Source organism: Gallus gallus, chromosome 3 (assembly GCF_016699485.2).
Source record: "Gallus gallus isolate bGalGal1 chromosome 3, bGalGal1.mat.broiler.GRCg7b, whole genome shotgun sequence".
Taxonomy (NCBI): domain Eukaryota; kingdom Metazoa; phylum Chordata; class Aves; order Galliformes; family Phasianidae; genus Gallus; species Gallus gallus.
In genome coordinates, this window is record NC_052534.1 from 52,554,862 (window position 1) to 52,582,455 (window position 27,594).

The following is a 27,594-nucleotide window of genomic DNA, read 5'->3' on the forward strand; positions in this document are numbered from 1 at the left end:
TCTGCAGTGCTGAGGGCCTTTCTATTGATTCAACAAGAGTACCAATGGGAACTCTCTGTTGGCAGATCCGAGGCTATTTTGCAGCAGCAAGGGCACGATGCTCACCTCCTCAGTCATGCCAGACAAGTCCACTGGAACAGCTGAGGTAGGGAATGCAATGCAATGCTTCTATTATGCTAATAGTACAGATTTCTAGACAAAAATTGTTGTGTGCCTAACGGAACCAGGAAATGATCATCAATAAAAATAGGAAGGTATTTCCTGGAGAATATGCTATGTAACTAGAAGGAAGACTGGAACATCAGAAATGAGACCCTGGGGACTTCCAGTAAACTCATATAATTCATTTCTAGAAAAGTTCTCATAACATATATTTTAAAACAAGAAAATAAATCCCCTTGGATTAAATACGTATGTAGATTTTATTTCTGCTACATTTTAGGAGAGGATTCTGATGGTAAGTTTATGCGAGTACACGATAAGACAACATGAGTTAACAAAAACTCAGTAACAAAGAACTATAGATAGTATTTCAGAAGATATTTAGGTGATTTTTTGAAATAGTTTGATATAAGCAAACAAAGTTGCAAATAATTCCAGCTCCTCTCCTTTTGTGTTCCGTTAGAGTGTTCTTAAAATAAGCACATTTTTACAGCATGAGTGGAATACTGATGCCTATTATTACATACACCGCTGACGTCTGAATAGATAAGCAGTAAATACTGCATGCTATTTGTAGAACGGAAAAACTGTGCGTACTCGGGGAAAGCAGTATTAATTTCCAAGTAGCTTCCACTTGTTTCTTTACCCATGAATGTGTTACAGTCAAATGGAAGCAGTTTTGCTGAGTGAATCAACTGAGGACTTGGATTTGGAATACTTGATTCCTATTTCCAACTGTGCTGCTAGCTTGCATGCTACCTTGGATAACAAGCGTCATCCCTCTGTGCTTTGGTTACTGTGTGTTTACAAAAGGATAATAGAACTTATCTTCTTTTATCCAGAAAGGGGAAAGTACTATGGAAAAAAAATGTCATCATCCCTACTTGTTTAGCATAGAAACATACTCAGATCAGAACTATACATTAGTTGTACTGCATATTTGGTTAAGATTCTTATTAAACAGTAACACATATATTAAAAACAATGTAATTATAAAAATTAGTGATATTTTCTCACATTAATCTTTGGGTAGAAGTCACTAGTGTACCTTTAACACAAAAGTAAGTATCCACAGATCTACTGTGTTACAGTACAAGAACTCACCTGTATGGCTACTTCGTTTGCAATATGTATTTGTTGTAGATTTGGATTTGGATGTTAAGTATGTTGAATTGGAGCCAATGGAACTGGACGATAGGGATTTCCCAAGATTATCAGAACTCTTCTTTATGATATTTGTTGCTGTCTTGCTCCAATCTGAAAATGATTGAAAAGTTTAAGATTGAGAACTACTATCAGTAATTGTACTAAATGCCTAATGTATTCAATTATATACATTTCAAGCATTAGATGCACTAGGAGCATTTACAGTGGTCTTACTGTTTGAGGGATTAATCTGCTGAAGTAGATAATACACAAGTAATTTGTACTTGCTGTTACATGGCTTTGCATATTGTTGCACCATTAATAACAATGAATAATAATGGTTACACAGTATATCACAAATTTTGGCAGAACCATTAACACTGTAGGCTCTTACATTGGATCAACTTCAAAAATTAGATGAATTAACTAATACTAATAAAATTGTTGGTGAAAAATGACAATGAAAATCTCATCATATGTTTCCCAGTATCAGTATCCTTCAGAATAAATAAACCAATACTTCTGCGTTGTATACTTGCAGGTAGATACGAGTAGTTTCACACAGTGATCTTGGTTATTATTCTAATTCACTATATGTACTATGGTGAAAATCACAGAAGGCATCTAATTAACATGGTTTCCTTTAGCTCTGGTTTAAATCAAGAGAAGGCTTTTACGGCAAAACACTGCTACAGTATATAAGTTACTACTTCTCTGATTTAGCAATGACACTGTTGCAGTGTTTTTCTTTGCTTTATCATAACATGCTCTAAAGTTCACTTCAATCACTTAAGAATTCAGGATCACATTTGGCTCACTTCTGTCTGCAAACCCTGTCAGATTCACAGAGAATAAAAGAAACCAGAGGTGATGGCCTGGCTGTAATAACAGCACATTAATTACATCACAGACATACTTGAATCCTTCAGGTTTTAATTTCTATCAGCTCCACAGGCTGCCCAACAGCAGCATAAAAATCTGGAAATAATTCCATCTATCTGTGTTTTCCAGTTCAGGAGTTACAACACAAACCACATGGAAATTGAACATAAGAAATGATTTGGATGTCTGTTCAGAATGAATTCATTTTTCCTAGTTTGTATTAACTCTTTGAAATTATGACTCAGACATTTTTACTGTAGTGAAAGCATAAAAGTTTCATAGTTTACAATTTTACAGTGAGAATGCATCTCCTAAACAAAACTGAACAAGGCAAAGCTAAATTCTTGATGGCAAGGCATTTGCTTATAACCTTGAAATAGCATATGGATATCAAAACAGGAAGGACACAGAAGCAGTTGGAGCACTGCAGTAACTCAGGATGGGTTGGTTTATCTCAATAGGCAAGGAGCTCATGTCGCTTTATACTATCTGTAGAATTGGATCCCAGTCACAGAGCAAGAATCATGCAGTCCAAAACTATGAAATCATATACAGCAAAGGACGTCACAGGAGTCTAACATCATCCAAAATGGCCAAAGGTACAGGAGACACTCTGAGGTGTCCAAACCAACTGCTGCAAAGGACAGCTCTTGCAGTGCTCTCCTTCCACACAGATAAAGATGAACATCATTTCTGGAACCTAACCTGATTTCTGCAATAGGAATTTCCTGTGTTTCCGAGTCTCTGCTGCTCTCTCTCATTAACATGGTGAAGGGCAGAACAGCTTCAAATGACTTTTTAGAATCAATCTTCTATCAACCCAATAGTCAAAAATTTAGTCAGCATAATTTAGTTAGCAGGGAAAAAGGATTAAGATTAGTTTTTGAATGACAGAATTTGAATATCTGGACTGTTATTTATTTTTTTAAGGCTCCAGAAGGCCTTCCAAAACCACGTGTATAGCACTACAAAATTCACCAGTTGCCTTCCATGGAAAACTAAAAGAAAAGTTTTGAGACTTTTTATGAAGTGATATTTGAAAAATCCCTTGGCAATTGTTGTTTTTGAAGTGAAGTGATATCCTATGATTAATCTATTTTTCAACATCTCTGGCTTATATGCTATTATTTTAAAATTAACATAGCAAGCTGGCTGCTTGGACTTTTCCAGACTACTGCAGAAAATAAGGAACCATGACTTGTTTTTACCTGAATTGTCTGCCAGTCGGAATCTGCCACAACATAGATGTCTCCTCCATTGTTTCTGCACATTTTCTTTCATTGCACAGTGGAATACAAATATAAATAAACCTTTAACAAAAGCAAATAGAACATGTATTTTAAATGGATAAGTAGATTGTCTAAAATCTGATAACAAAAGACTATGAAGTACAAGCAAAGACAAATCTTGTCATCTATCCACATGCCTCATTTAATATGTTTGGGAATTAATTAAAGCTTTCCCATCCTCTTGCTGCTATACAAGTGTCTGGCATATCAGAAGAGAGAAAAGAGAGCCCTTTAATTGACATTCATATCCAGCTGATTCATTCCCAGCTCAGTGTGGATCTTTTAATTATGCTTTGGCTTAGATGGAAATCATGAAAAGATTTTGTCTTTGAACCAAATGAAAACTTTGCACTCAATGGGGCTGCAAGAGTGAGACTGCAAACTAAATACAGACTCTGTTCAGTTAGCAAGAAGATATTTTACCTCTTCCTATTCTATATCCACAATACTGTATACTTTCATAACCTGAAATCCTGAAGTTGGCACTTAAGCATGCACTCAGATTTACATGTATCACATGAATGTACTTGAAATGATTATGAGAATGGTAAGAATATGTTTGCAACTACTAATTAGGTGTCCACATACTTTTGAAGAAAATTACCTGGTTTGTGCATGCAATTGCAATAAAAGTCTTTAAGAATATTTTTGTAGTTTTCACTTTTTTTAAGCAATAAAGCTATTTACATTAAAGACAGAAGATGGGCATCTACCATGGGGTAAATAGGTCTCCAGTAGGGCATATGGTACAAGTTAATCATCCTACAGAGATATTTTGGAGCTAAATATAGCACTTGGACATCTCTTGTGCTCTTGGCACTCTCAGACAGGCACCAGCTGTGGAATCTTCCATCCTTCCCTGTCTTGGTCTGTTCTCAATTCTACTCTTATTCCCTCGGAGTCAGCCAATGTAAGGCTGAACACCTGATGGCAAATGTTACTACCAAATCCCACATGATTATATCTTAAAGGTGAATAAATGCTACATAAAGTAGGCAACATAGTTAAGTGCCATCCTCAAAGACTGTTCCCTTAAGATGTTCATGTACATCTCCATACACTAATGGCCCACTAAGTTTCAGCTAGTAGAATGCAATGGCAGGATATAGGTTGGAAAAGCAGATCTGGTACATAGAATTATCCTATTTCCTTCAAAATGCTGAGGTAATTTTGGTTGGTCATTGAACACTGGTCATTGAATTTTGAGTGTATTTGCTTATGGCTCTCAGGCCAGGTTGAAACCACCAAGGTTAGAGAACTGAAACAGTTAACTTTGTTAACATTTCCATTAATGAAAAATGGCAAAAGAAAAATGAGAAGCACAATGTAAGGAAAGTACCTTAATGCATAACAGATGCAACCTCTGTTCAAATCTCGTTATTGTGTTTTCATTTAGTAAGATACTTCTGTGTGTGCTTTTCTTTAAGCACAGAGTAGTTCCAATGCAGTCTCTAGCAGCCCTTACTTGTTCAGAGACGTGCAGTTGTTTGTATCCCAGTACCTCTTAGGACTTCTGCATTACTACTGACTTATTAAACTGATGTTTAATTAAATTGTAGTGAATATTTGGAACATTTTGAGTGGTTAAAAAAGAAAATGCCTATGTCTAGAGTATTACAAAACGAATGCACTGAATTAAGTACTTTGCCTTTGCCCTGTCTGGGCTTGGTCTCTGAAATGTTTTTCTCCGTATTTCATTATTCATTAAGTTTACAATGTGCTTTAGTAACACAGCTTTGGTTTTGTTTCCCAGAGACAAATCAGACCCTAGGCTTGGCTCTAGCTTGGCTCTAACTTGAAAGTATTTGGCTTGCCCAAGCATATATAAAATGAGCAGCCAAAAAAGAGATGTTCCCAGATTTTTTACTCTAAGCGTCAAAGAGAGAAAAATCATTTCCTATGTAGATGTAATAGCAAAGTACAGTAACACCAGTAGTTGCAGCAATGTACTGTTTTCACTGCCAGTGCACAGAAAACTAGGTCGATGGAGGCTTCTGGTACAGCTTAAAACACTAGCACAGGTTTCACAAACATGAGAGAAAGAATAGAGATACTTATGGAAGGCTCAGTAATTAAGCTCATGCTAATACTTTTGAAAGACCTGCCACAATGAATTATTTTTGGATGCTAGAGAATGCTTCCTGATACACATGCTTATTTTTCCTTTTGTACTATTTCATCCCTTTACTTCTAGGTAGATGTGTGCTGCACCAGTTACTGGTGATTTGAGATATTCTTTTCCTGGTCTCTTTAGCTTTGCCTAAAGCTAAAGACACATCAATAAGCATTTTCAGATACAGGATTATTATCTTCCTGTGCTTGTTATGACCTGTATGAATGTAGACTATGCCATCTTTGCTACCGTAATCCATGAAAAGCACATCGCTCATCTTCTTGTGTTTACTCCTCAGGGCTTTGGTTTCATCTTCTGACCTACTGTTTTTCCATTGAACTGTACTATTACCCCACAGAGACTTAAGCAGTGGTGGTCAACCTTGTGAGGACTCTGTATGCACATGCTTAATTGATTGCACTGGAAAATCTGGTTAAAGAATACTTGTTGAATTTCATCCTTGGCATGCTCTTCAGAGTCTTAATCTTTTTTCATGTTCTTCCCATGCTTTTAATCTCTCTAGGCCTTTCTGAATTTCTAACACAGACACATTACAGCAAATACTTCATTATGCGCCTGGGGGAATATCAGACTCTGTCCACTGGAAAAAAAATCTTTAGTAAGAACCCCACATTCAAATCATTTTTGCCATTTTGCCTAGCATTTCAGGTTGAAACTGAACCAAACCAAAATCAACATCATTCTCTTTCCACGAAAGCTCAATAAATCTTTTTAGTGCAGTAAATATGTCTCAACCCTAACAGATAAAATCCACACAGTGTTACATTAAGTACTTCTTCCATTAAGGGAAGATATTTTGCTGACCCTGGAAAATTATGTATTTTTTTATCTCAGTGTTTGTGTGGCATAATACATGCTCCTCTAATGACATCCTCGGGTTTACTTTTTGTTATGATTTTTTTCTTTTCCCTGAGTAAATTTATATTTTTCATTTTAATGTGTGTGTAGTTTAATACATACCCCTCCAATGACCTTTGTAGGCTTTCCATATGCTTTTGCTCTTCTATATTAATGAGTAGGGCAAGCAGTGGTGGAGATTCTTACATCATTTTATACAGAGTAAATCAGCTCTGAGCTGAAATTCTTCTAAATGTCAACAATATTATTCTGTAAACTATAACTCATTGCAATTTATAGCATTTTTCAGAAGGATTAACCACACTGCAAAAGTAAAATATTCAAAACTCCAGCAAAGTAAACAACAACAACAACAAAACCCACCTACAACAGTCATTGGATTTTCCTTGAGGAACCAAATAATATAATTTATCTCTGTGCTATCTCTCCACATTGAATGCTCTTTATGAGTTTTCGTGGCTTAATAAAATAGTTATGAGCCTTACAAATTTCCTACAGGAATAAATAAAGGAAAGAGGCTTCCTATATTTATTGTAATCAGTGAAAGGAAATGTTGAAGGTCATACAGCGTCTATCAGCAGAAATCACTGCAGACTGTTAGGTAGAAATTTATATATATGTATATATATATATATACATTATTTATAATCCTGTGCATTTTATTTAAAAGGCCTTGAAATGTTAATTAATCAAACAAACACCTTTAACCCACATGTTGTAGGTACAAGTGTTCCACAAAATGCTAAACAAATGATGTTTCAGTATCAGAGCAAGATCCAGAGAACTTGGATCTGAGTTCTCCAGATGGAACACTGGATGTAAGATTTCTCAGAACAAGAATAGCTCAAATATTGTTCGTTCACAAGAAAAAGAAATTCAGCCTACCTTGCAATGAATTGAAAATGGAAAAAAGGTATAAGAACGGCAGAGTTAAGGGACCCCAGGCAAAAAAGGCAAAGCCCCATGTCATGCCCAAGAGGAAGGTCAGGCTGACCACACTACGGAGGTTCCTCAGGATCTCTTCCTTTAGTGTTCGATTAGTTCTTTTCCCATTCCTCCCGCAGATCTGTACCATCACCACCACAAACATGGCAACATTCAAGAGAAACATGATTCCAAAGTATCCGGCACAAGTCACATAAAAGACAACTTTATTCTTGATCCAGCAGCTGTAAAAAAAATTACAATCATTTTCAGGTAGTGCAAAACATCATTTATTTAACTACAAGAAAAATCTGTCTACATCTGGTTCCACTGCTGCAGAGCTATAATTTCAAACAAAATTTAAAATTTTTAAGTAGGATGACGACCAGTGACATCTTAAATCACTACAGCCCATACTAGCATCTTGTCAGAAATCAGAGGTTTGTACCTCATTGTAATTAAAACTAATTAGAAAGAAAACCTGATCTCAGATATAAGCATTGGGAACTGCAATCTCATCACACAGCTCAATACAAATAGCTTCTCCACCTTCCTCAGTGTGAAGCATAGGATGCTTTATTAACAGAATAGGCAAGCTTGGATCTTCACTGCCAAAATCTCAAGTTTCTGCCACTTCAACTAAAGGACAACTCACATGTTGTGAAGAAGCAGTATAGGTAGTCCTTTGAGGCAGCAATTTGACAGTCAGCTATTTAAGAGATCTAGCTCATTCCTCTAGTATCAAATGGCTGAAATGCTTATCATGATACTAGGGTAAAAAACACAGAGTTACATTATTGTCTATTGTGACTAAGCAGTCAAAAAACAGAAAATGAGGTAACAAAGAGCCAAATATATATATATATATATTGCATTTGGAGATTTTAATCTGAACATAAAGAAAAAAAGACAGAAAGTTAATGACGTCCTTTATTTAAAAATTAAGACTATTTTTGTTTTACTTTTTTATGCTCATACCTAGGACATGGAGTTTGTTTAAGATAAACCAAAGCAAGTATTTTTATTTTTTTGAAACAGAATATTTTTTTTTGTCAAAGGGGTGTTTGGTCCTAGGTAATGCAGATTTCTCTCTGAAGTTCCTCATAGCCTTTTTTGCATTTCAGATTCAAAACAATTAGGAGACAATTTTGTCCATTTTGCTTGCTTTATTCACACTCGACTTTTCCAAAGCTATCTGGATAATGCTTTTTCTTTTTTCTCCATGCTAAATGCTAAATTGTAAGAGATTGTAAATACTTACAAGTCGTCTCCTCCTTGCCCAGTAGCATCTCTGCCGTACAATTCTTTGCCATAAACACGACTTGCATTTTTATTTGTGCTCGCTAAAACAATTGCTATCACTAGAGCTGGCAAACCTGTAAAACAAGAACATCGTAGTTTGCTCTCAAAACCCCTAAACTTTCAAGATTACTGTGCTAAAGCTGAATTATCAATGTTTCCAACACTAGTGCTATGGTATAGGTATATGTTATATCCCGAGGTAGTTCTATGTCAGAAAACTACATAGAGAAGTAGAGGAAAACGCACTTTTGCTAACAGTAAAAATGTATAAAATTTGCTAAGTACCTAATAAGTATTAATGAACTAGTCTCAAAATGTCCTTTCTTTAAGTTCGAAAATGCTACATAAGGATGTGACAAGGTAATTCTCTCAAAGGACTTGCACACATGCTCTCATAATGAAGTGAGGAGACTAACAAATTACTGAAACAATAAGATCAAAGAAGAGTTGGGATTGGGATATTTTTGGAGGAATTTCTTTCCAGAGATGCTGATGTCATTTAAGAAGGATGAGGAGCCAGGGAACATGAACTCCAACCTGTAATTTCTCCTCTGCTTCTCTCAGCTGAAAATATCTTAACTTTTTCTAAAACATTAGATGCCCTTAACTTAAACATCAACAAACAAACAAACAAATAAACAAACAAAAAAAAACCCAAACCAAACCAACCAACCAACCAAAAAAAAAAAAAAAAAAAAAAAAGGAAAAAGAAAACCCCAGAATAAATTATTTATGTTTATTTATTAATATAGTAAAAAGTAATTATTTATTAATATAGTAAAAATAATATTTTGGGAAAATAATAAGAAAACTACGTGGAAGAGAACTATGTGCACAGGGAGATACAACTCACATGGAACAAATGTACATTTCCAGACATGCCTTATTTACATGTCTTATTCCTGAACTGAAAAAACAGATTAAAAGGGGGAAGAGGTTAATTTGCTTTTCCTACCACTCAGTCCATGTCCTCTGCTAATGTTGCCAAAAAGGATGCTAGTTGCCAATGGAAAGACATCAATTACCAGCTGGACTGAGGTCAGTGCTCTAGTCATGAGGTTAATGGTTTTGTATTGTGCTGTATTATTTCAAACACAATATGTGCATTCAAGCAGAAGGCACAGATTCCTGATATTAAAAAAAAATGAAGAATAGAAGCCTTTCTGCTTGAGCCTTACAGTTATTTTTCAGTATTAAATTTTCAAATTCAGTCCTACAGTGTATACTTCTTAGGGCAGGAAGGATCTCTCTGTTGTTTAAACACTGAGGAAGCTCAGGAAAGTTTGGTCATTTCTGATTCCACCTTAGACTTTGTACTTTTTCGCAAGAAACTGCAGACTCCATTGAGAGCTTCTTGAAAGCCAGTGTGAAGATTCCCACTGACTTTGTAGCAACTGCTAAACTCAGATGGTATCTGAATTTATTTTATGTCATGGTTTTTCATCTCTGATATGGCAGTAACATGCTGGCCTCTTTGGAAAGACTAGTGTTCTGGTCTCTGCTTCTCCTCAGGCAGAGATTGCCAGTTCCAGTGTATTGTCACTGAACTATCCACAGGAACTCTGGTCTCTGTGACACAGAGTCCTCAGCTGGATGTGTGCCAGCACCTCAGGGTGAGGGAAAGAAACTTTAGACTGATTTTGATTCTGTTTTGTATCTGTGATATAGGTCTGTTATAAAACATAACTTCAAAAAGCACACTATGTAAAAACTGCATCTACTGAACTCACCCCAGCCAATGATGCAAAACTTCAGTATGTATCTCCGTATATAGGTGTTGAACACTTTCACTAGAGCGATGTACATATGAACAGCTTCTAGTCCCATCCATGTAAAGGTGGCCAGAAGAAAATAGTGCAAAAGTGCAGCAATGGCTATGCAGAGGCCATCTATGTCAAATGATGCAATCCAACCATCAAGCAAGAAGGTCAAGTTCAGAAAGAGCAGAGCTGTGCTCAAATTCATCAGGATTTTGGAAGGATAATCTCTTCTTAGCTTCCTAGTGAGAGAAATACAGAAACATAAGATTAATTGCTTCCAACTACCCAAGGGAAAGCCAGCACTTTTTTGGGCCCTTAACGAGCTACTTAATTGTCGAAGTATTTTATCAACTCATTTATTTGCATTAGCAAACCTTCAAATTAAACACAATGCAATGTGTTGTGTACCTAAAATAAGGACAGAAAAAACCTAACAGTAAACTTTCAAAGTATAGCTGGCCAGATCAACTCCAATTACTTCATACATCTGCTACTTTTTAGAAGGTATCATCCAGTGCAACATATTCTGGTTTCTTTTACTGCTGTTGTTTTCAGGGATTTTTGTTTGTTTGCTTGTTTGTTTTTCTCTTTCTGTAACTGAGACACATTGAAATGTATGAACTGTGGGGCAACTTTGCCATCTTGGACAAGAACACTATACCTTAGGTAATGCAATAGCAATGCCATTATTAGAGATATTTAGAACTATTTTTGAAGACAGAAGCTCCCTATTCTTTCCCCCAGAAAGCTATCCTTTAGTAGAATGGCAGGATGATTGCTCTAAATTGATGGGACTTCATTTTCTCTTTTCACTGTTTGTATAACTGTATTTTTTTAAAAAAACTCCTGCTTTTCCTTTAATCCCTTGTTAAAATTGTTGAAAAAGTCCATAACTTAGCTTCATGGTTGTTGGTTTTTTGTTTGTTTGTTTTTCCACACAGTAAGCCTGGCTGTGGATTTTATAATATAGATCTATTTTGAATCTAGAGGATATTGTACTCATGAAAGAGAACATATTGGGCCCCATGAACCTTGTTGCCTTGCCTGGGGAGCACAACACATTGAAAACAGAAGAGAATTTGAACTTATGTTTCTTGAAAAAAAAAATCTACTTCCATATTTGTGCCCAGAATTTGTTTTTCAAATGTTTCCCTTCCTATGCAAGAAAGAATAAGAAAAACATATGGCTAATTTATTTTATTTATCACACAGGTGTACCTCATTTGTGTAATTTTTTACAGGACTAGTACTCACTCAAATGCAATGTATGTCAGAAGAGTTGCAGCTGAAAATATAGCCGATATCCCACAGCCTATGTAAGTGATGAATGTGAGGATTTTGGTATTCTGTGCATCTATTTCTGTAGCGGTTCCCTGAAGGTCCTATGGGAGACAGGAGGAAGAGGCGTCAGTTGCAGCACAACACTCTTACTTGGTAATTAGTCAAGTGAAACTTAGAAACACTTTGGCAATAACAGTATAACTCTGATGTCAGGGTTCATGTTTACCGAGTATACTTAGTTTATAGTTGTTACACCTCTCACTTCCTTCCCATTGCTCCTGAAAACATTGTGCTGTGAGAATTATAACTCCTCGGTTCAGCAGATAGACAGAGCCTGATGCTACTCCTTACAATTCAGTACCAGGAATTTCAATGGTCTCCTGTGGAAAAAATCTTCCTATATAAAATATATATTTTTTACTTCACTTGCTTATGCACAACTCTCTTTAAGAAGATACTTATGTTGAATGTCTAATAAAAAAGTAACTTAAAAATTGTTCATAATAAAATGCACAGTGTTCTGGGGAGTTTCTGATATCATTTCTTGTTATTCGAAGCTCATGAGAAACAATTTAGCTAATCATCTATGGGTGAAATCAAGGGCAAGATATTGCTCTTTGCATTTATGGTTTGTTTTGACATGCAAACTACAGTTATATATAGAATTGCTCAGAAAAATAGTGACAACATTTCAAAAAAAGATTGGAAATGAAGTAGGAACATCTGGGGATTTTTTTTTTTTTTTTCCAGTTCTCTGTCCAACTGTAATTGCCACATAGTCTTGTCTGAGAATAAATGCCAGGGTTATTTCCTTTTTTTAAGGGAAAGAAAAAATGGGAATGTTTGAATCCATATCACCACGGACTGAGTGTGAGCAAATACTAGCAATTAATATAATTTGTTCTACAGTCAGTGGAACTGTCTTCCCTAGCAAAAAAAGATAGCAACATCTAGGAGAAAGAACCACCAGAAGGCTACAGAATGTGCTGTTCTTCAGAAAAATTAAAAAAAAAAATAAAAAAAAATGAAGAAGCTGTATGCAGCTTTTCAAACTCTGTCCCAACCTTGTAACTGTTTATATATATAAAGAGGTTGTTATTTGAAAACAATTTAATATCTAAATTAAAGTCAGATATGATTATTGAAATGGAAAAGCAATTGGAAGGGTCAAAACTGTGTAAAAATCTATTGAAATACAGCCCAAATTCAAAGAACTTCTCCCTTATTTCCTAATGTCAGTAAAGCATTTAGGGAAGAGAAGGAACTCATTGAATATATTCCAAAGAAAACCCTTCCCACCCTCCCCCCCCACCCCTTCAAGGATGAAAATTGAAACAAAACCACAATTTAGCTTGCAAAAAGATAAAAAGCTTATGACTATTTCCTATTAACATATGAGTGTGATGTGAAGAGAGCAGCTCTGTTAGGAAGGCTACGCAAAGCCAAAGCTGAAAAAGTCAGTGCCTGCAGCTCCCTGTCACAGAGAAGTCCAATTTGTCAATGTAACAATTAAAAAAAAAAAACAAAAACAAAAAAGCAGAAAACAAAACCAAAAAACAAAACCAAAAAACATCTATTTTCACTAGGAGCATTACTGTGATAAGAAGTCAACAAATTTTCAGCAGTTCTTAATCACAGGCCAAAGAATACTAATTTTGGACTTAAGAAAAAAAAAAAAAAAGTTGGGCCTATTACTGAGGGGCAAAAAAACCCACAGAATTCTAAGCTAAGAGAGAAATAATCCATTCTTTTCATGTTGAGATTTTTTTTTTTTTTCCAAAAGCACATCAAACAGACAAATTGCTGAAGACATCCGAATATTAGAGAAATCATGCTCCTGAGGTGGAAGGTACCCTCATCCATCTTCCTGATATGCTAAACTTTACCTATCTCAGCTGCACAGTCTGGAGGTTTTGGCTAATCTTCTGATAAAATAGGAACTATATATGTTCTGTACCAGGCCTTGGTGGGCAGATTTGATTCAAGAAAAAGTCTCTATTGCAAAGCAATAGAGCAAAGCTGATCAAAAATATTTTTTTTAAAAAAGAGCACATATGAATTTACCAATTTTGTAAAATAAGGTATTGCGATTTAGCCCCTTGAATGAGGTAGAATTACTGTGTTCCATTGTCTTGATTTTTCATTCTTATTAGCTACTACTCTGACTTCAGGACACGTTTTTCCCCCGGATCATTTTCCCTAAAAATACAATGCTCTGCTTTTTGTTCTGAAACCAGTGCCTCACCTCTTCCTCTAAAAAATTTGTTTCTCTACTTCTTTTTCTGTGAACATTTTCCTACTTATTCCATTTTGCTAGTGGAAGATTTAGTACTGTGCCTTAACTTTACAGTGTCTTATTCTGGCCTTCTTTCACACCCAGGCATGTACTGGCTTTGAAATTGGATAATATAGTATGCTATTTGCTCAGAAGTCTTTGCCCAAAGTCTTCTGCTGCACAGTACTTCTCAAAATACAGAGTACTTTTATGGGGACATTTTGTTGGATTTTTTTTATTTAGCCACTTCACTTTATTTCTTACTTTATTCTTGAATCATTATCATTAGATATTTTGTTATGAAAAGAAAATTTTATAGCAATAAGGAGAAAAATGTCGTATAGAAATTAAAAATCATGTACAAAAGGAATAACCCACAAAACAAACATGAGTGAAGGTAGATGTCTTGACCGATAAGAAAAACTACACCACGGTTCCTAGGAAAGATAACCTAGTGAGCAATAAGAATTTGCCTACCATGAGTACCCCAAAATGTGTGAGGTGGTTGCACAAGCAAACCGTTTCATTTTCATTGGAGTCTGCTTGCACTTTGCAGCCCGTAGGGTTCCAGCCACCATTGCCACCTGTAGAAATGAAAAAGGAGTAACCTTACTTCCCAACAAACATCTATGATCTTTTCACTGGATTCCTCATCTTTGCATTAAGCAAATGCAACAATGCATAAATAATAAATATATAACACAAGTGAATATTAGAAGCAATCAATCATTAACGATGAAAGTGTTAGATTTCTTAGTTTCTATGAGAATTCCATCAGACAAATGTCCCAGTAATGTCCTCCTGAGAAGAAGCAAGGGCTATAGTAAAGTTAGGGAATTTTTTGGTTAATGAACAAGGATCATGCATTTAGACACACCTTAGTTTTACCCAACAATACAATGGTTTTAGAACTCCCTTTTACCACCCTGATGTGATGTTTGCACCTGCCTTCCTCCTACTCACATATCCCCAGGCACATGAAAGCATTTATGGCCCACAAGCAGAGTCCCACCCTTCCTCTCTGCAGTGTGTGATACAGAAGGTCAGAGTGGATAATCTCAGATATTCTTAAAGAAAACATGAAGTAAATTATCCTCCTCCTATTCCATTTTCTTGAAAAATAAAGGTAGAAAGATTTTATTAAAAAAAAAAAAGTAAAAAATTATGTTTATATTTCTGATAATTTCTTTCATTTTTTTCCCCCACTCAAACACGAGCTAATTTTGAGAAACTGTTCATGTTCTCTGAACTCTTAAGGACATTTTGCCAACTCTAGGAAAAATTCTGCAAATTATCTGTCATACCCCATAACTTCACCTCCAATTCAAGACCAAATCTTTCAAAAGACTGTGATGTTCCAAAATCTCTCAAAACTGTGTTTCTCCATAGATGTGCTTTATAAATTTAGATTACTAATTAGTTCTTTCTTTTCTCTCTCTGTTTTTATTCTTCTACATTCTCCTCAGTGCTGCTGATCAACTTTCCTACTTTCATGTGCTATGTTGGACAATGAATTTTAGCAGGATATCTAAGAAACATATATGTATCTGATTAGCATTACTATCTGATTTTCACATACAGACGGATCGGTGAAGAACCACTGTCAGATACAGAAAAATAAAGAAATGTTACAAATGTAAAATGTTAACCAAGCTTACAAGCAAAATTTTTAATAAGAATATTTAACATCTGCTTTTACAAGTGATTTTACTAGCAAGAAGAAATGGTAGTCTAAAGATGTTGCCTAATTTTTCAAACAGATAAAGAAGCAAAAAGGAACAAAGACAGTGACAGATTTTTTACTAACACAAAAGATAGTATTTTTAAACTTACCATTCTTGGCCATATCCCAGAAGACACAGGTAGGCTTAGGATCTTCCTAAGAACACACAAAAAAGTAGACATTTTATACCTCTTCAGATACATATCTCATCAGCATATACATTTTCAGAAAATGTTTTTCTATGTACATTTCTGCTAGAAAGATAGTACAATTCTATGTACAATTCTGCTAGACCTTATTCTGCTAGAACAACAGATTTGTACAGATTACAAAATGGAGTGTTATTCCTGTTCACTGTTGTTTTCCACATCCTTAGAATGAGAATATTTTATTGTCTCTCTAAAGTAATCCATGAGTATGATGTCTTTACAAAGTCTAAATTTTTTTTTTACTGTTTACATCCTCAGGACTTCTCAGTGAATCTTCTATGTAACTGGCCTCACAACTATGCAAGGTCTGCTGAATTTGAGTGGAGGTTACTGTGTGTAGCCTTCAATAGTTATAAAACCAAGAAGTGAAGTGAAGTTAATTGAAATGTGAAAATTATGAACCAGCTTCTCACTGTGTAAAAAATCTACTTACGTACTGAATTTCAACATCATCTTTCTTCATTTCTCTAATGCTATTTTCTATTTTGCAGTAACTGCTGGCAGCTGTGGTTTTTTTTTTTTTTTAACTGAAACTGTAGGTAACAAAGGGTAGCACTCAGGCTTTATTTCCATGAATTAATTGTACTCTTTAAAAATGTGGTTCTGCCCATTCTTTTTGTACAGGAAGCCACATAACAAAAAAATACCTTTGGGAATTATTAATGAAGAAATTTATGTTGAATCAAAGAATTTAAGTCATTTTAAAATTCCAGTGTAATAAATAATGTCCCTGGTCAAGAACATTGTCATAAGCTGATCATGAACAGGGGTTTTACCTACAGTTATTGGCACAAATTGCCTCTGAGTGCTAGAATCAGTAGTATTTCAAATAAATCATGGATGGATTAGGAATGTGTGAGAATGAGAAAGGTCATTTATTTTTTGCTTTTTCCTTACTTGCTTTGTTAGAGATATTATTTACATTTGAGTTTATATACAAAATCTGCTAAAATCAATGAAGCTATATGCTCAGCCTTTACTACTAGTAACTACTCCATAAGTAATGCCTCCTAATTATTTCCATGGAAACTACAACAGATTACACCACTTGATGGAGCAAATTCTCAGCTACAAAATGCTATTTTTCAATATAGTCACCACCATTAGCTATGAATTTTTGCAAGCAAAGAACAAAAGCCTGCATGCCATGCTTGTTTTAAAAATGTGCCCCAGTGGAGGTGACCCAATATTGCTGTTGCCACTGCTGAAACGCACCACTCATTGCCATCCACTGTTTGGTCTCCACAAGTGGTCACATGTGTTCAGCAAGTGTTGATGAACGTCAGTGGGTGACATCTTTTCCCCATGGAGAAATTCAGTGACACACCTTTGCTTCAAATGCATGTCCATGTCAGATGGCATCTCGTCAGACTGCCTGTCTGCTGCCATCTGTCACACAGCAACAGAATGTTCAATCTCTACTACCATACCACTATCTGCCACAGAGGCTGTGGGCCACGATGATAAGATAGGAGGCATTAATTTTGAAGCAGCCCTTTTATATATAATCTGCATTCCTGTTCTTCTGAATAATCAGTCTGTTCTTACTTGAATTTTGGTATGTTTAATTGTAATCTTCACATATTCCTGAAGATCTCGAATAGTTATGTTTCCAATACTGCATGCCACCACAAAACTGGTCAAGTTGCCAGGAGTTTCTGCATCCTTTAAAAGATTCAGAAAAAAACACAATTGCTTACACAGCACATCAAAGAAAGCCAGAATACACTTTCATTTTTGCAGCATGCCAGAACAAATAAACTGTCAGCATTTTTGCACTTTTGATCACACAATGTAATAACATTCTGTTTATAAAATAAAATAATGGATTTTCTTCATGGAAGTTTCCGTATTTTCCTCATAGTTGTAAATATATGTTGGCATTATTACAATGAGAGGTTAGAAGGCATCCTTTCCCCTTTTGTCTAATGCCACCAAAGTTGTAACTCAAACAATGTAGCAGATAACAAACCATGATATGATAAGGTTATTTCCCTACGGGAGAATGAACCATCTTTCTTGTCCTGTTGTTGATGATATTTTTTTATTAGGTGCAAAGTTTTTGGAGAATATCGTATGTCCTGTGTATAATTGTTAAGCCATCCTCCATCTTATAATCATACAGTAAAGATATTCAAAGGAATACTGTAAGGTCTTATTTAGTGGGAATGTAAATAGAAGACTGAAGACACTAATACCTCCTATATCTTTAAGTGAAAAATATCAGGTTGAGAATTTTCCAGAAGATTAGTTTTCCTTGGAATCTGAGAATTTATTAAAATTGTAGTGCTTTGAAAATTTGATTTTCCTGTGAAGAAGTTCCATCAAAGCCTGAATGGCTATACGGCTGGTTGTCCTTTTGGGAAACGAGAAAGTTTAAACTTCCAGGATACAACCTACCACAACTGCCAAAAATTAAGTGTTCACTTTAGAGGTTTTAAGGTATCTCCCTTGGTCTCCAGCTTATCTCTTATCAGTACACTGTCACATCTGTCAGACAGTAGCTCTTTGTAACTTAGGCGGTCACAACTGGCACTATGCTCCTTTGCTTGAGGTACTAATGCCTGCTCCTGCACTAGGATGTGTGCATTCCTTTCCATGATAAAGCAGCTTACAGAATTTCAGTTGCATATTTCACTGGATTTTTTTTCTTCTGGTTTTGTCATGGCTTTATGATTTTTTATTATCAATATTCCACATTATAACATCATGTATTGTATTATATTATGCTATCTTGCATTCTGCTATCATACTTAGTAGATTAGTTTTCTCCCTTAGCTTGTTGACACTGTTTTGTTTTTAGGCCCATCTCCCTACCTTTTCCCTTTTTCCCCCTTCCCGCTCTCCCAGAACATGTGTCCGTGAGTCCCTCCATCCCATTTAGTCATGGAACTGGGCCAAACTGGGCCAAAAAACATTGACAGGTCTTCAGCGAATGATTAAGAATCACTTAAAATCACCATTAAAGAACACATTTAGACTTGGTATAATTTTATGTAATTATGACAATCCTATATCTGTATTTTCCTGGTTTCTATATTAAAGAATATTTATCCTGTTTCTCCAAAAAGTGGCCTTAAAGTGAACAATATTTTAAATGGTTAAACATACTTCAGGGTGTATTTTAGAAGGTAACTGAGGGTCATGGGTAATTTCTTGCCTTGATTATCTGAAGAATCTGGATACACTGTCAATAAAAATGATAATATAGGAACAATACAATACTACTACAGAGTTCTGCAGATGCACAAGAGTCAAAGGTCACTTAAAATACTAATGGGAAAACAAACTAAAACAAACTAAATCCTTCTGAGTTGTAGCAGCCTGCAGTTCACTATGAAACATTTCCTTATTAATTAAGTTCTTTTTTTTTTTTTTTTTGCCTTAAACATGTGGGAAGTATTTATGATTGGTATCTGCAGGGACACAAAGGAGAAGAGAAAAAGCATCAATCTGGGTCCCTTCTGTTTTCAGGTACAAATACAGTTATCCTTATTCCATGAATAGGTTGTCTGTAAATAGATCCAGAAGTCATTAAAATAAAGTCTGCTTATGAAAACACATAAAAAGAATAGTATGTATAGGAAAAAAAATGTCCTCTGGCCAGTGGTAATCAGTCCAGAATTTCAGAATAGATATAAGTATACTGGGCACGACTTTCAGTCAACTCTGTCAAGGAAAAGAGAAGGAACAGTAAGCAGCATTACAGGCCAAATTCCCAACTGATATAAAAGAACCCAACACCACTGAGCATCAATGACTTGAATAAAAGCACCTCTATAGAAGATACTCCCTTTCAAGGGCCTTGCTACTCTACACTGATTGTAATCAGATGGGATCCAGCTTGCCGTTGATTACTCTGAAAAAAATGTTTACGTCAATGTCACAGGAATGTACTGCAATTAAATTATTCACACTAATTCAATGTGGATGGCTATTTTTTCACTCTGAATTCAAATGTCACTAATGTCTACATTTGCTATCACCATCTGATTCCTACAGGAAATTTTTAGCAGCTGCCTTTGACTTAAGCTAGCTGAAATTACTTCAAACACACTGAAGTTTACCTGAAAAAGACCATTTTTATTGAAGAAAGTAAATTGAGCCCTCGATATAACTTCAAAGTCATCTTGACTTAAATTCTTCAGTAAACTTGGTGGGAGAATGACAGAAGCAATGGCATTTGTCTGATCCTTGTCAAAGTCTATCTGTTAAATAAAAACAGCAGAAGAAAAGAACATGTTCATAAAAAAAAGCAAGCCATCCTCTGTCCACAACTGTGTTCAAACCCCTCATGAAGATGTCTAAAACACTGGACTAGAACTTTCAACATTAATTTTACCTGTACCTATGGAAGATACAATTCAATTTTTTGGAAAAAAATAGCTGTGGAGTTTTTTTTCACACACAGCATGAAAATAAGTTTTTGCTACAGGATGACAGTATATTAAAACAAAACAAAACAAAATAAAACAAAACCCTGTTTCACCGATATAATGATGATTTGAAAATACTGAGATTGCAATAATAGCAGTCCTAATATTTTTCAGTAACCATTAAGATATATTTCCTCATACCAAACAATGTTTTAAACAGAAACATATGCTCTGATCCTTCTTTCTTTAGTTGTAGTTTTTGGTTTGATCTAATATCTGCATTCTCTTACTAGCTGTTATAGTTTCTATGTTACAGAACGGAGACTTTAAAATAATAATTAGTGTCACCAGTCTACAATTATCATGCAATGCAGTGCAAAAAATTACATTTTCTGTCACGAGGACAATCAATATTGGCAATGTGCCAGACAGCTACAAGTTCTCTATGGCACATGGATGCATCAAGTGAGCAAAGATAAATGAGGATGCAAACTTGTTTCTCATTAGCTATCTGTCAGTAGGTCTATGACTGCCTGCTCTTACACCACGGCAAACTCAATGTGTACCAGGCTATCCATCAGAGACAGGGAGTAATTCATCTAATACTGGCTCTATTGTAAAGGCCTTCAAGAATTTTACTGCAAGATAAGGAAATTCACACTCCTGACTACTTCAGAGGCAAGTTGTATTTATGTCTCTGATGATCAATCATATGATTCTAAAAGCATCATTAGTAATTAGAAGGTTACAGGAGGTCATAGGCTACTGATAGATTTATTCAAATTCTAAATTTTCGGTGATTTACTGTGATTAGAAGGCAACATTGGAAATTACTAAGTAGTTCGTAGGTATCCCCTAACAGGGCTAAATGCACTTGAATAAAAGGCTGTCGAAGTGTAATTCTGCCACATTAAGTAAAAGATACGCAAGCAATAAAGATGTCCCATTAGGTACTGTCTGCAAATCGAATGGAAGAGGTTTCTATGAAGAAGCAGGGATATATTACAGGAACAATTTAATAATATGAATCACCATAACCTAATTTAGTCAAAGGTTTGGCAAGAAACATAAAGACAAAAGGGACTAAAATAGAATCTTTCCAAATTACCATGGTTACATTTGCTTGATAACTACTTCAAGAAAAAATATGAAAGAAAATCTGGAAACACTCTGACATACAGTTTAAAGACTTTAAGGCTCCCTGATGATCCTAGATCATCATACTGCTGGTAAAAATCCTGTACTTTCACAGGAGAAGCTTCTTCCAGCAGGGATAGCAAGTATCTTTCTTGATAGGCATGGAAAATAGCAACTGTGACCACAATTGTTGCTGGCTTTTCTGGTAGAAAGGGTGCTAAGAATTCTGGAAATGTAAAAGTCTGTGAACAATCTTGTGTTCCAAAAGGAACATTATAAATAACTTGATGGAGTTTTGATTTTATGATTATTTAGACAGTGCTCTAATAAATTATTCCAGGGCAAGAAAATTCCTGGATGTTCTCAAGCCACAGATGGTAATTCTTATTATACATGCAAACATCCCAAACCGAATTTCAGAATTTTTCCTTTCCTCTTTCCATAAATACAGAATGAAATCTGGAGAAGAAATATTCTTTTGATAACAATCAAAGAACGATCAGCTATTGAACTTCAGGGATGCTCTATCCCTGGAGGTGTTCAAGGTCAGGTTGGATGGATGGGGCCATGGGCAGCCTGACCTAGTGGGTGGCAACCCTGCCCATGGCAGGGGGATTGAGAGCTAAACAAAAGTAGATTTAAAATCATCAGACATTTCTAATACAATTGATTCAAATAAAGTTTAGCTGAAACTTCTATGGATATGAATGTGTGAAAACAATTACATTCAATCCATTTGCATCTATTTAAATTATCATTTGAGTTTTGCTCCAAAGTCTACATGAAGAGCAAATAAAACCTATAGCCTATACTACAGGTACTACTAAACACTGGCTTCATTACTGTTTTTTTTTTTTTTGTTTTTAAAGTACATAGTAGGTTATATAAAGATGAGATTGATATCTGGCTAGCTTGTTGCACAAATGAATTTTGTTCCATTAGATGCATACACTCTGATGATTATTCTTCAACCATTATCATAATGCCATGTTTAGTCTGAGTCCAGATTTGGGTTCTTTGGCCCACATTATAGTAGATTTCTATTGTTTGTTTGTTTTTCTTTGTTTTTCTGTTTAATCCCAGTAGGTACTGTGCATCTCAAATGCTATTTCATAGGTTTTAGATTCCTGTGCATTTTCATTTGTGAAAAAAGATGAAAAAATATTTGTGAGGTGATGGCAAAAAACTACAGCAGCCTGTGCTGTAGTACTGGAGACCATTCTGCATTTTGAAGGACGTGTCCTTTTATTTTTCAGACATCTCTGCTGATCATTGAAGCCCTATGTGAATGTCTTGAACACTCTTGGACATCCCAGGCAGAACTAGCCTATCAACCTTCATGTGGACAACTGGATCAGCCTTAGGCCCCTGTTAGTAGTAGGTATTTACACTATATGGGAAGGTTGAATATCTGCAGAAAGCTACACATATATATCTACATTTACTTGTCTCATGCTAAACCTGAAATGCATTGATAGGGTTGTTAGTATACAATGGGTAACACAACAAGTTGTAAAAGATGATTTTCCGTTTTCATTAGATAAAAAAAAAAAAAGATAAAATCTACTCTGGATTTATAAGCTGTAAGCAAATAATTTCAAATAACTTTACATCTGTATGGAACATATGGGGGTCTATTTGGTATTCCCGCCACTCAAGGAAATACTGCGTTAACCTGTTTGGATGATTATAGGAAAAAGGAAATAGAAAGTGGGGGGGGAGGGAGAGTGGAAATAGGGTGTTGGAAACAGTTTTATAAAAAACACAATAAACATCTTTGGAATAACAGTCACATTTCATGTTCAGACACAACTGCTCATGCCATACCTGGAAATCAGATGCATTATTCTGCGGACTGACACTGAAAGAAGAACCTTTGAATGAAGTTGAATTCACAGAAGATACTCCAAGTGCAAGATTGCGTGTTGAAATACTCATGGATGGTCCTGTGAATTGGATCTTTAAAGCCAAGGCGTCAATAGTTTTAAGAGCTCTGAAAACAGAAACAAAATTATTTTATTCTATTCTATATGCTCTGCATGTATTCTCTTCACCTTAAGGCAATCCTCTTATGTTTCTGTCACCCGCCTTTGTATTCACAAAATTCAGGCTGTAAATATATGTGTATCTTTTGAATGCAGAAGGTTTTGATAGAATTTGTCTGATTTACATTTCACTGGTCCTGAAATTATCTTCTGACAGCACCTAAATAGATGCTGTGTCATTCATCAGCAGTCTTCTTTTCCATTAAAATATTTTGTCATGTACATTAATTTTATTACAAGAAAAAATATCTGCTTATCTCATTTGGAATTTCTTTTCATGGAAATCAGAAAAAATTGATTTCTTTTATGGTATTTATATGGAAGAATGAATCAATTTCCTAAATTTTCTTAAAAGCAAATGTAGAAATACTTACTCTGAAGATGATGCTGCCAATACACTGTCTGAACTGTTTAGAATATTGGAAAAAATTGTCACCACGGTAGAACCAAGAGATTCATCAATTTCTTCATCGTTCACAATTTTTTTGAGTTTCTGGACAACATCGTTTACTTTGTCTGAGGTAAGCTGTTGACCTTCACCGGTGAGATTCAGAAGCTGATTGGCAATATCAGCTGCATTTTCTGTCAAAGCAAAAATAATAAATAATCTGTATTGATCCTGAGGTAATTTAGAAATACAATTTTTTATCCTCATTACTGAAAGAGCATCTTCTGTGGTACTTGTAATAAACATGAAATTGTATTATTTTACCACATTCATGTTTTTGTTTAAAGCATATATAACCTGCTAATTCTTATATACTGTCCTTGTTGGTTGTGTCTTGCTTTACATTAATTTGATCTGAGTTTGATCAGAGCAGCTACTGAAAGGGCTGATTGATAGAAAGGGGGAGTAAGAAATAAAAGCATATTTTCTTTTTTCTTGTCCTTCTGATATCACCTCTTTTTCAATGGGAAACAAACAAACAAAACAAAACAAAACAAAAAACCAAACAAAAACAAAAACAAATCAACACCTGCTTCTGTTTCCCCCTTGAAGTGAAATCAGTGTGTCCCAAAGTTCACTGTTACTGACAAAATATTCACTTTTCATCTCTGGGGTGAAAGTCTGACCCCACTGTGAATGTTATCAATTCATTTGTGTGACTGCACTCTTACTCAGAGGGCTGGGCAAGCACAACGTGGATGCAAATTTCATGAGAAAAATCTTCCTACTAAGGAAAGGTTGATATTGTGTCCAGTGGCAAAGCATGAGTACAAACTGCATGTTAAACAATGCTTGGTGCCATTTGGATAGAAAACTATGTAAATACTTACGTTTTACAATGTCAAAATATTTTATATTTACTGAATAATCACAAATAAGATTTCAAGAGATGAGTCTTCTTTGGTCTGCATCTGACTATGGTTTTTTTTAAAGCTGTGTTTTATAATGCAGCTTTTGCTATGTTTACCGTAGAATGTTCATTCCACATCAAAAAAATGTTTTCATATAGCGTGACTGTAAGTACTCATCACAGTCCACTAAATTAGGTAGCCAGGCTCCAAGTGAAATCCCTATCAGTGGTGTAAGATAAAAATTCTTTTACAGGAAAGCAATGCAGAAGGAACAGCTTTCTGTAGCTCTGAGTTACCCTTGAGAATATCCTGCTCTTCGCTAACTCTGGCACTAAAATAGAGGGCAAAAAAAGTTGTCTGTTTATTTTTTAACTCTTTTAACACCAGAATGACATCAAATGATTATTTTTCAAACTGATAATAAATCTGAAAATGTCTGATCATAGGCTTGGTGAAAAGAGTGGAAGTCTTTCCCCTGGTAACTCTGGGTATTGGAAATACTTAAAAAATTGTACAAACTTGAGTATTAAATTGGTGCAAGCCTCCTGCCTCCATTCTTGATGAAATTACCTGAAGAGTTTGATTTATTTCCTTAACTGATATCCAGAATGAGTGGGTTGGATTCAATTTGGTGCACTTCCCTAGAGTGTTGTCTTTATCTTTTTCTTAAAAATAAAAATAAAAAATAGTATAAATGAGGAAGACATTCTGCCTTAGTGTAACTTTCCTCCTTAGAGTAGTTAGAAACCAAATTATACAAAGCTGTTACTTTAGCCATAAATTAGTATCTATACTCTTACCTGTGCAATTTCTAAGATCTGGTTGGCCCCAGTATGATGTGTAATTCTGCAGACCCAAATAGCTAAAGGGGAAAAATGACAAAATGCACATGAAATACAATAGCATAATTATATAGAAGTTTCATAATTGTCTTGCATGGGTCATAATGATACGATATTGTCAATTTGCAAATTTTATTGCAATACTAGCTTAACTGAAATTAAATGTATGCTAGATAGTGAAGATATGTGATCTTCAGAGTGATGAGTAGAGTGATGGAGTTGAGAGAAACTCCAGTTCCAGTTTGGAAAAACTTACTGCTGATTGCTACACTGACTTGACAAATTGCATCAGCAGAAACGGTGTATTTCAGAAAAGACCCAAATGTTGACAATAGCTATTATGTCCCTATTTAATATAGCCTTATCAGATGCTGTTTCTATATTTTTCCTTTGATATAAATGGCTTTGATCAGGTCAATAGCAATTGTTGATACTCTCACAAGAACAAGAACAGGAGCTGTGCAGAGATAGAATGTTACACCACCTACGAAAACCAGAAGGTCATCATCACATACAGGTCCAAGATGAGTGGCAGACATATAAAGAAAGAAAGTTTTTTTCAAAATGCTTTTCTATAAAACCTTACTATAGCAAAATTCTCAGCTATAGTTCTGAAATTAAACATACTTTTTCCTAGGTTTCCTTTTCATAGAACCATGATACCATAGTATAACAAAGACAGGATGGAGAAAGGGAAAAATTTAGCCTTTCACTCAGTACATGCTTGAATAAAGTTATTCCTCAGTTGGTCATCTTTATTTTAATAGCACTCTTGGAAGCACAGATCTAGAAGACACCACTGGGACAGATTCCTTTGTCTCTCAGCACACACCACACCTGTGCTCTGTATAGGTAAAAGCTAAAGTGGACAAAGAAAACACAGTACAACACAGAACACAGTAACTTTTTTTAGAAGAAGTGCGGCAGACAGACAACCAACAGCATTGTTTATACCACAAATGAATAATAAAGATAAGCAATACTGGGGCAGCAAAGGCCAGAAGCCTTAATTTTTAATGATTCAGAGACTGACATAAAAACAATCTGACCCATGCACTACTTACTTTAAAACAAAAGTTAGTCAATCAGAATCTAGCTGTTCCTGCATAAGATTATGAGGCTGAGGAAGTGAGTTAGTTAAAAATAATGCTGGTTGTTTTCCTGTTTGGCACAGAACCTCAAAGCTGATTCCTACCCATGTTAACATATTCTTTGTAAAAAGTGAAAGATCTAGTCTTCTCAGAACATGTTCCAGATGCAGTGTGGGTGGATGAAACTACTGTATTGCAGTAGGATGACTGGTGATCATCCTAAATACTGAAGAGATTAATTAATACTGCATTCAAGGCTCTCAAAGGAGATCAAAGCCATATTATTTTAGTAATATATCAAAGGAAGTCATAACCTTTTTTGCAAAGGGGAAATAGAGTTACAGTGTTTAAATCATTTGTTGATGTTCACAAAGAAAGGCTACATTAGGGAAATATTATCCTCAACCTTAAAATCATAAGACCAAATCTTTAAGCATTAGACTATCTCCACCTTCACATATGACTAATTACTAATATCATTCTTGTTTCACGGGATTTGTTTTACTTTCATTTAACTGGATAAGAAATTCTGGATTAAATTAAATAAATATACAACTTTTGTCAAAAAGTTTCTTGCACAAGTTGATATGATATAGTAGTAGTCAGGTAGTAGTAGATATTTTATTTTGGCAACATAGACATCACAAACTGAAGAAAGTACATTTGTTCTGTAAGAAGGTGCTATTTTCACTTTGATCATGTATTAATTGTGGGTCTCAGTGTGTCCTACAGAAGTAGTAGATTGGCTTTTCTCTCTTACTAATGAAGTACATACTGCACACACATCATCTCTCACAGCATAGAAATCATCCTTCTGATATATGGTATCATTCAATGGCATCTGTTGTGGAGAATGAAG

General features: G+C 35.2%; 1 protein-coding gene and 1 long non-coding RNA gene across 14 annotated transcripts in view; one reads left to right on the forward strand and one right to left on the reverse strand.

Moving 5' to 3' along the window:
* Positions 1-27,594, reverse strand: part of ADGRG6 (adhesion G protein-coupled receptor G6) — a 109,626-nt gene that overhangs the window by 6,098 nt on the left and 75,934 nt on the right. For 9 of the 10 annotated variants that reach the window (XM_040697113.2, NM_001031071.3, XM_015284081.4 and 6 more), the window contains 13 exons: positions 25,603-25,664; positions 23,878-24,085; positions 23,286-23,451; positions 20,013-20,153; positions 17,494-17,610; positions 15,847-15,892; positions 14,491-14,597; positions 11,712-11,839; positions 10,428-10,696; positions 8,657-8,771; positions 7,357-7,640; positions 3,399-3,500; positions 1,267-1,419 (listed from right to left, as the gene is read on the reverse strand). In XM_040697113.2, coding sequence (XP_040553047.1) covers positions 1,267-1,419; positions 3,399-3,500; positions 7,357-7,640; positions 8,657-8,771; positions 10,428-10,696; positions 11,712-11,839; positions 14,491-14,597; positions 15,847-15,892; positions 17,494-17,610; positions 20,013-20,153; positions 23,286-23,451; positions 23,878-24,085; positions 25,603-25,664 — 1,898 coding nt within the window. Of the gene's footprint in view, positions 1-1,266; positions 1,420-3,398; positions 3,501-7,356; positions 7,641-8,656; positions 8,772-10,427; positions 10,697-11,711; positions 11,840-14,490; positions 14,598-15,846; positions 15,893-17,493; positions 17,611-19,306; positions 19,615-20,012; positions 20,154-23,285; positions 23,452-23,877; positions 24,086-25,602; positions 25,665-27,594 lie in introns of those variants that run through there. The other variant, XM_025148731.3, reaches the window with a different exon arrangement.
* Positions 61-24,384, forward strand: LOC107053005. 4 transcript variants are annotated; one of them, XR_001465890.4, is made up of 3 exons: positions 61-145; positions 22,715-22,839; positions 23,265-24,384. It is a non-coding gene; the product is annotated as an uncharacterized LOC107053005 (long non-coding RNA). The 4 variants fall into 4 exon arrangements; XR_003074340.3 differs by having other exon boundaries at positions 22,715-22,835; XR_001465891.4 differs by having other exon boundaries at positions 22,715-22,828.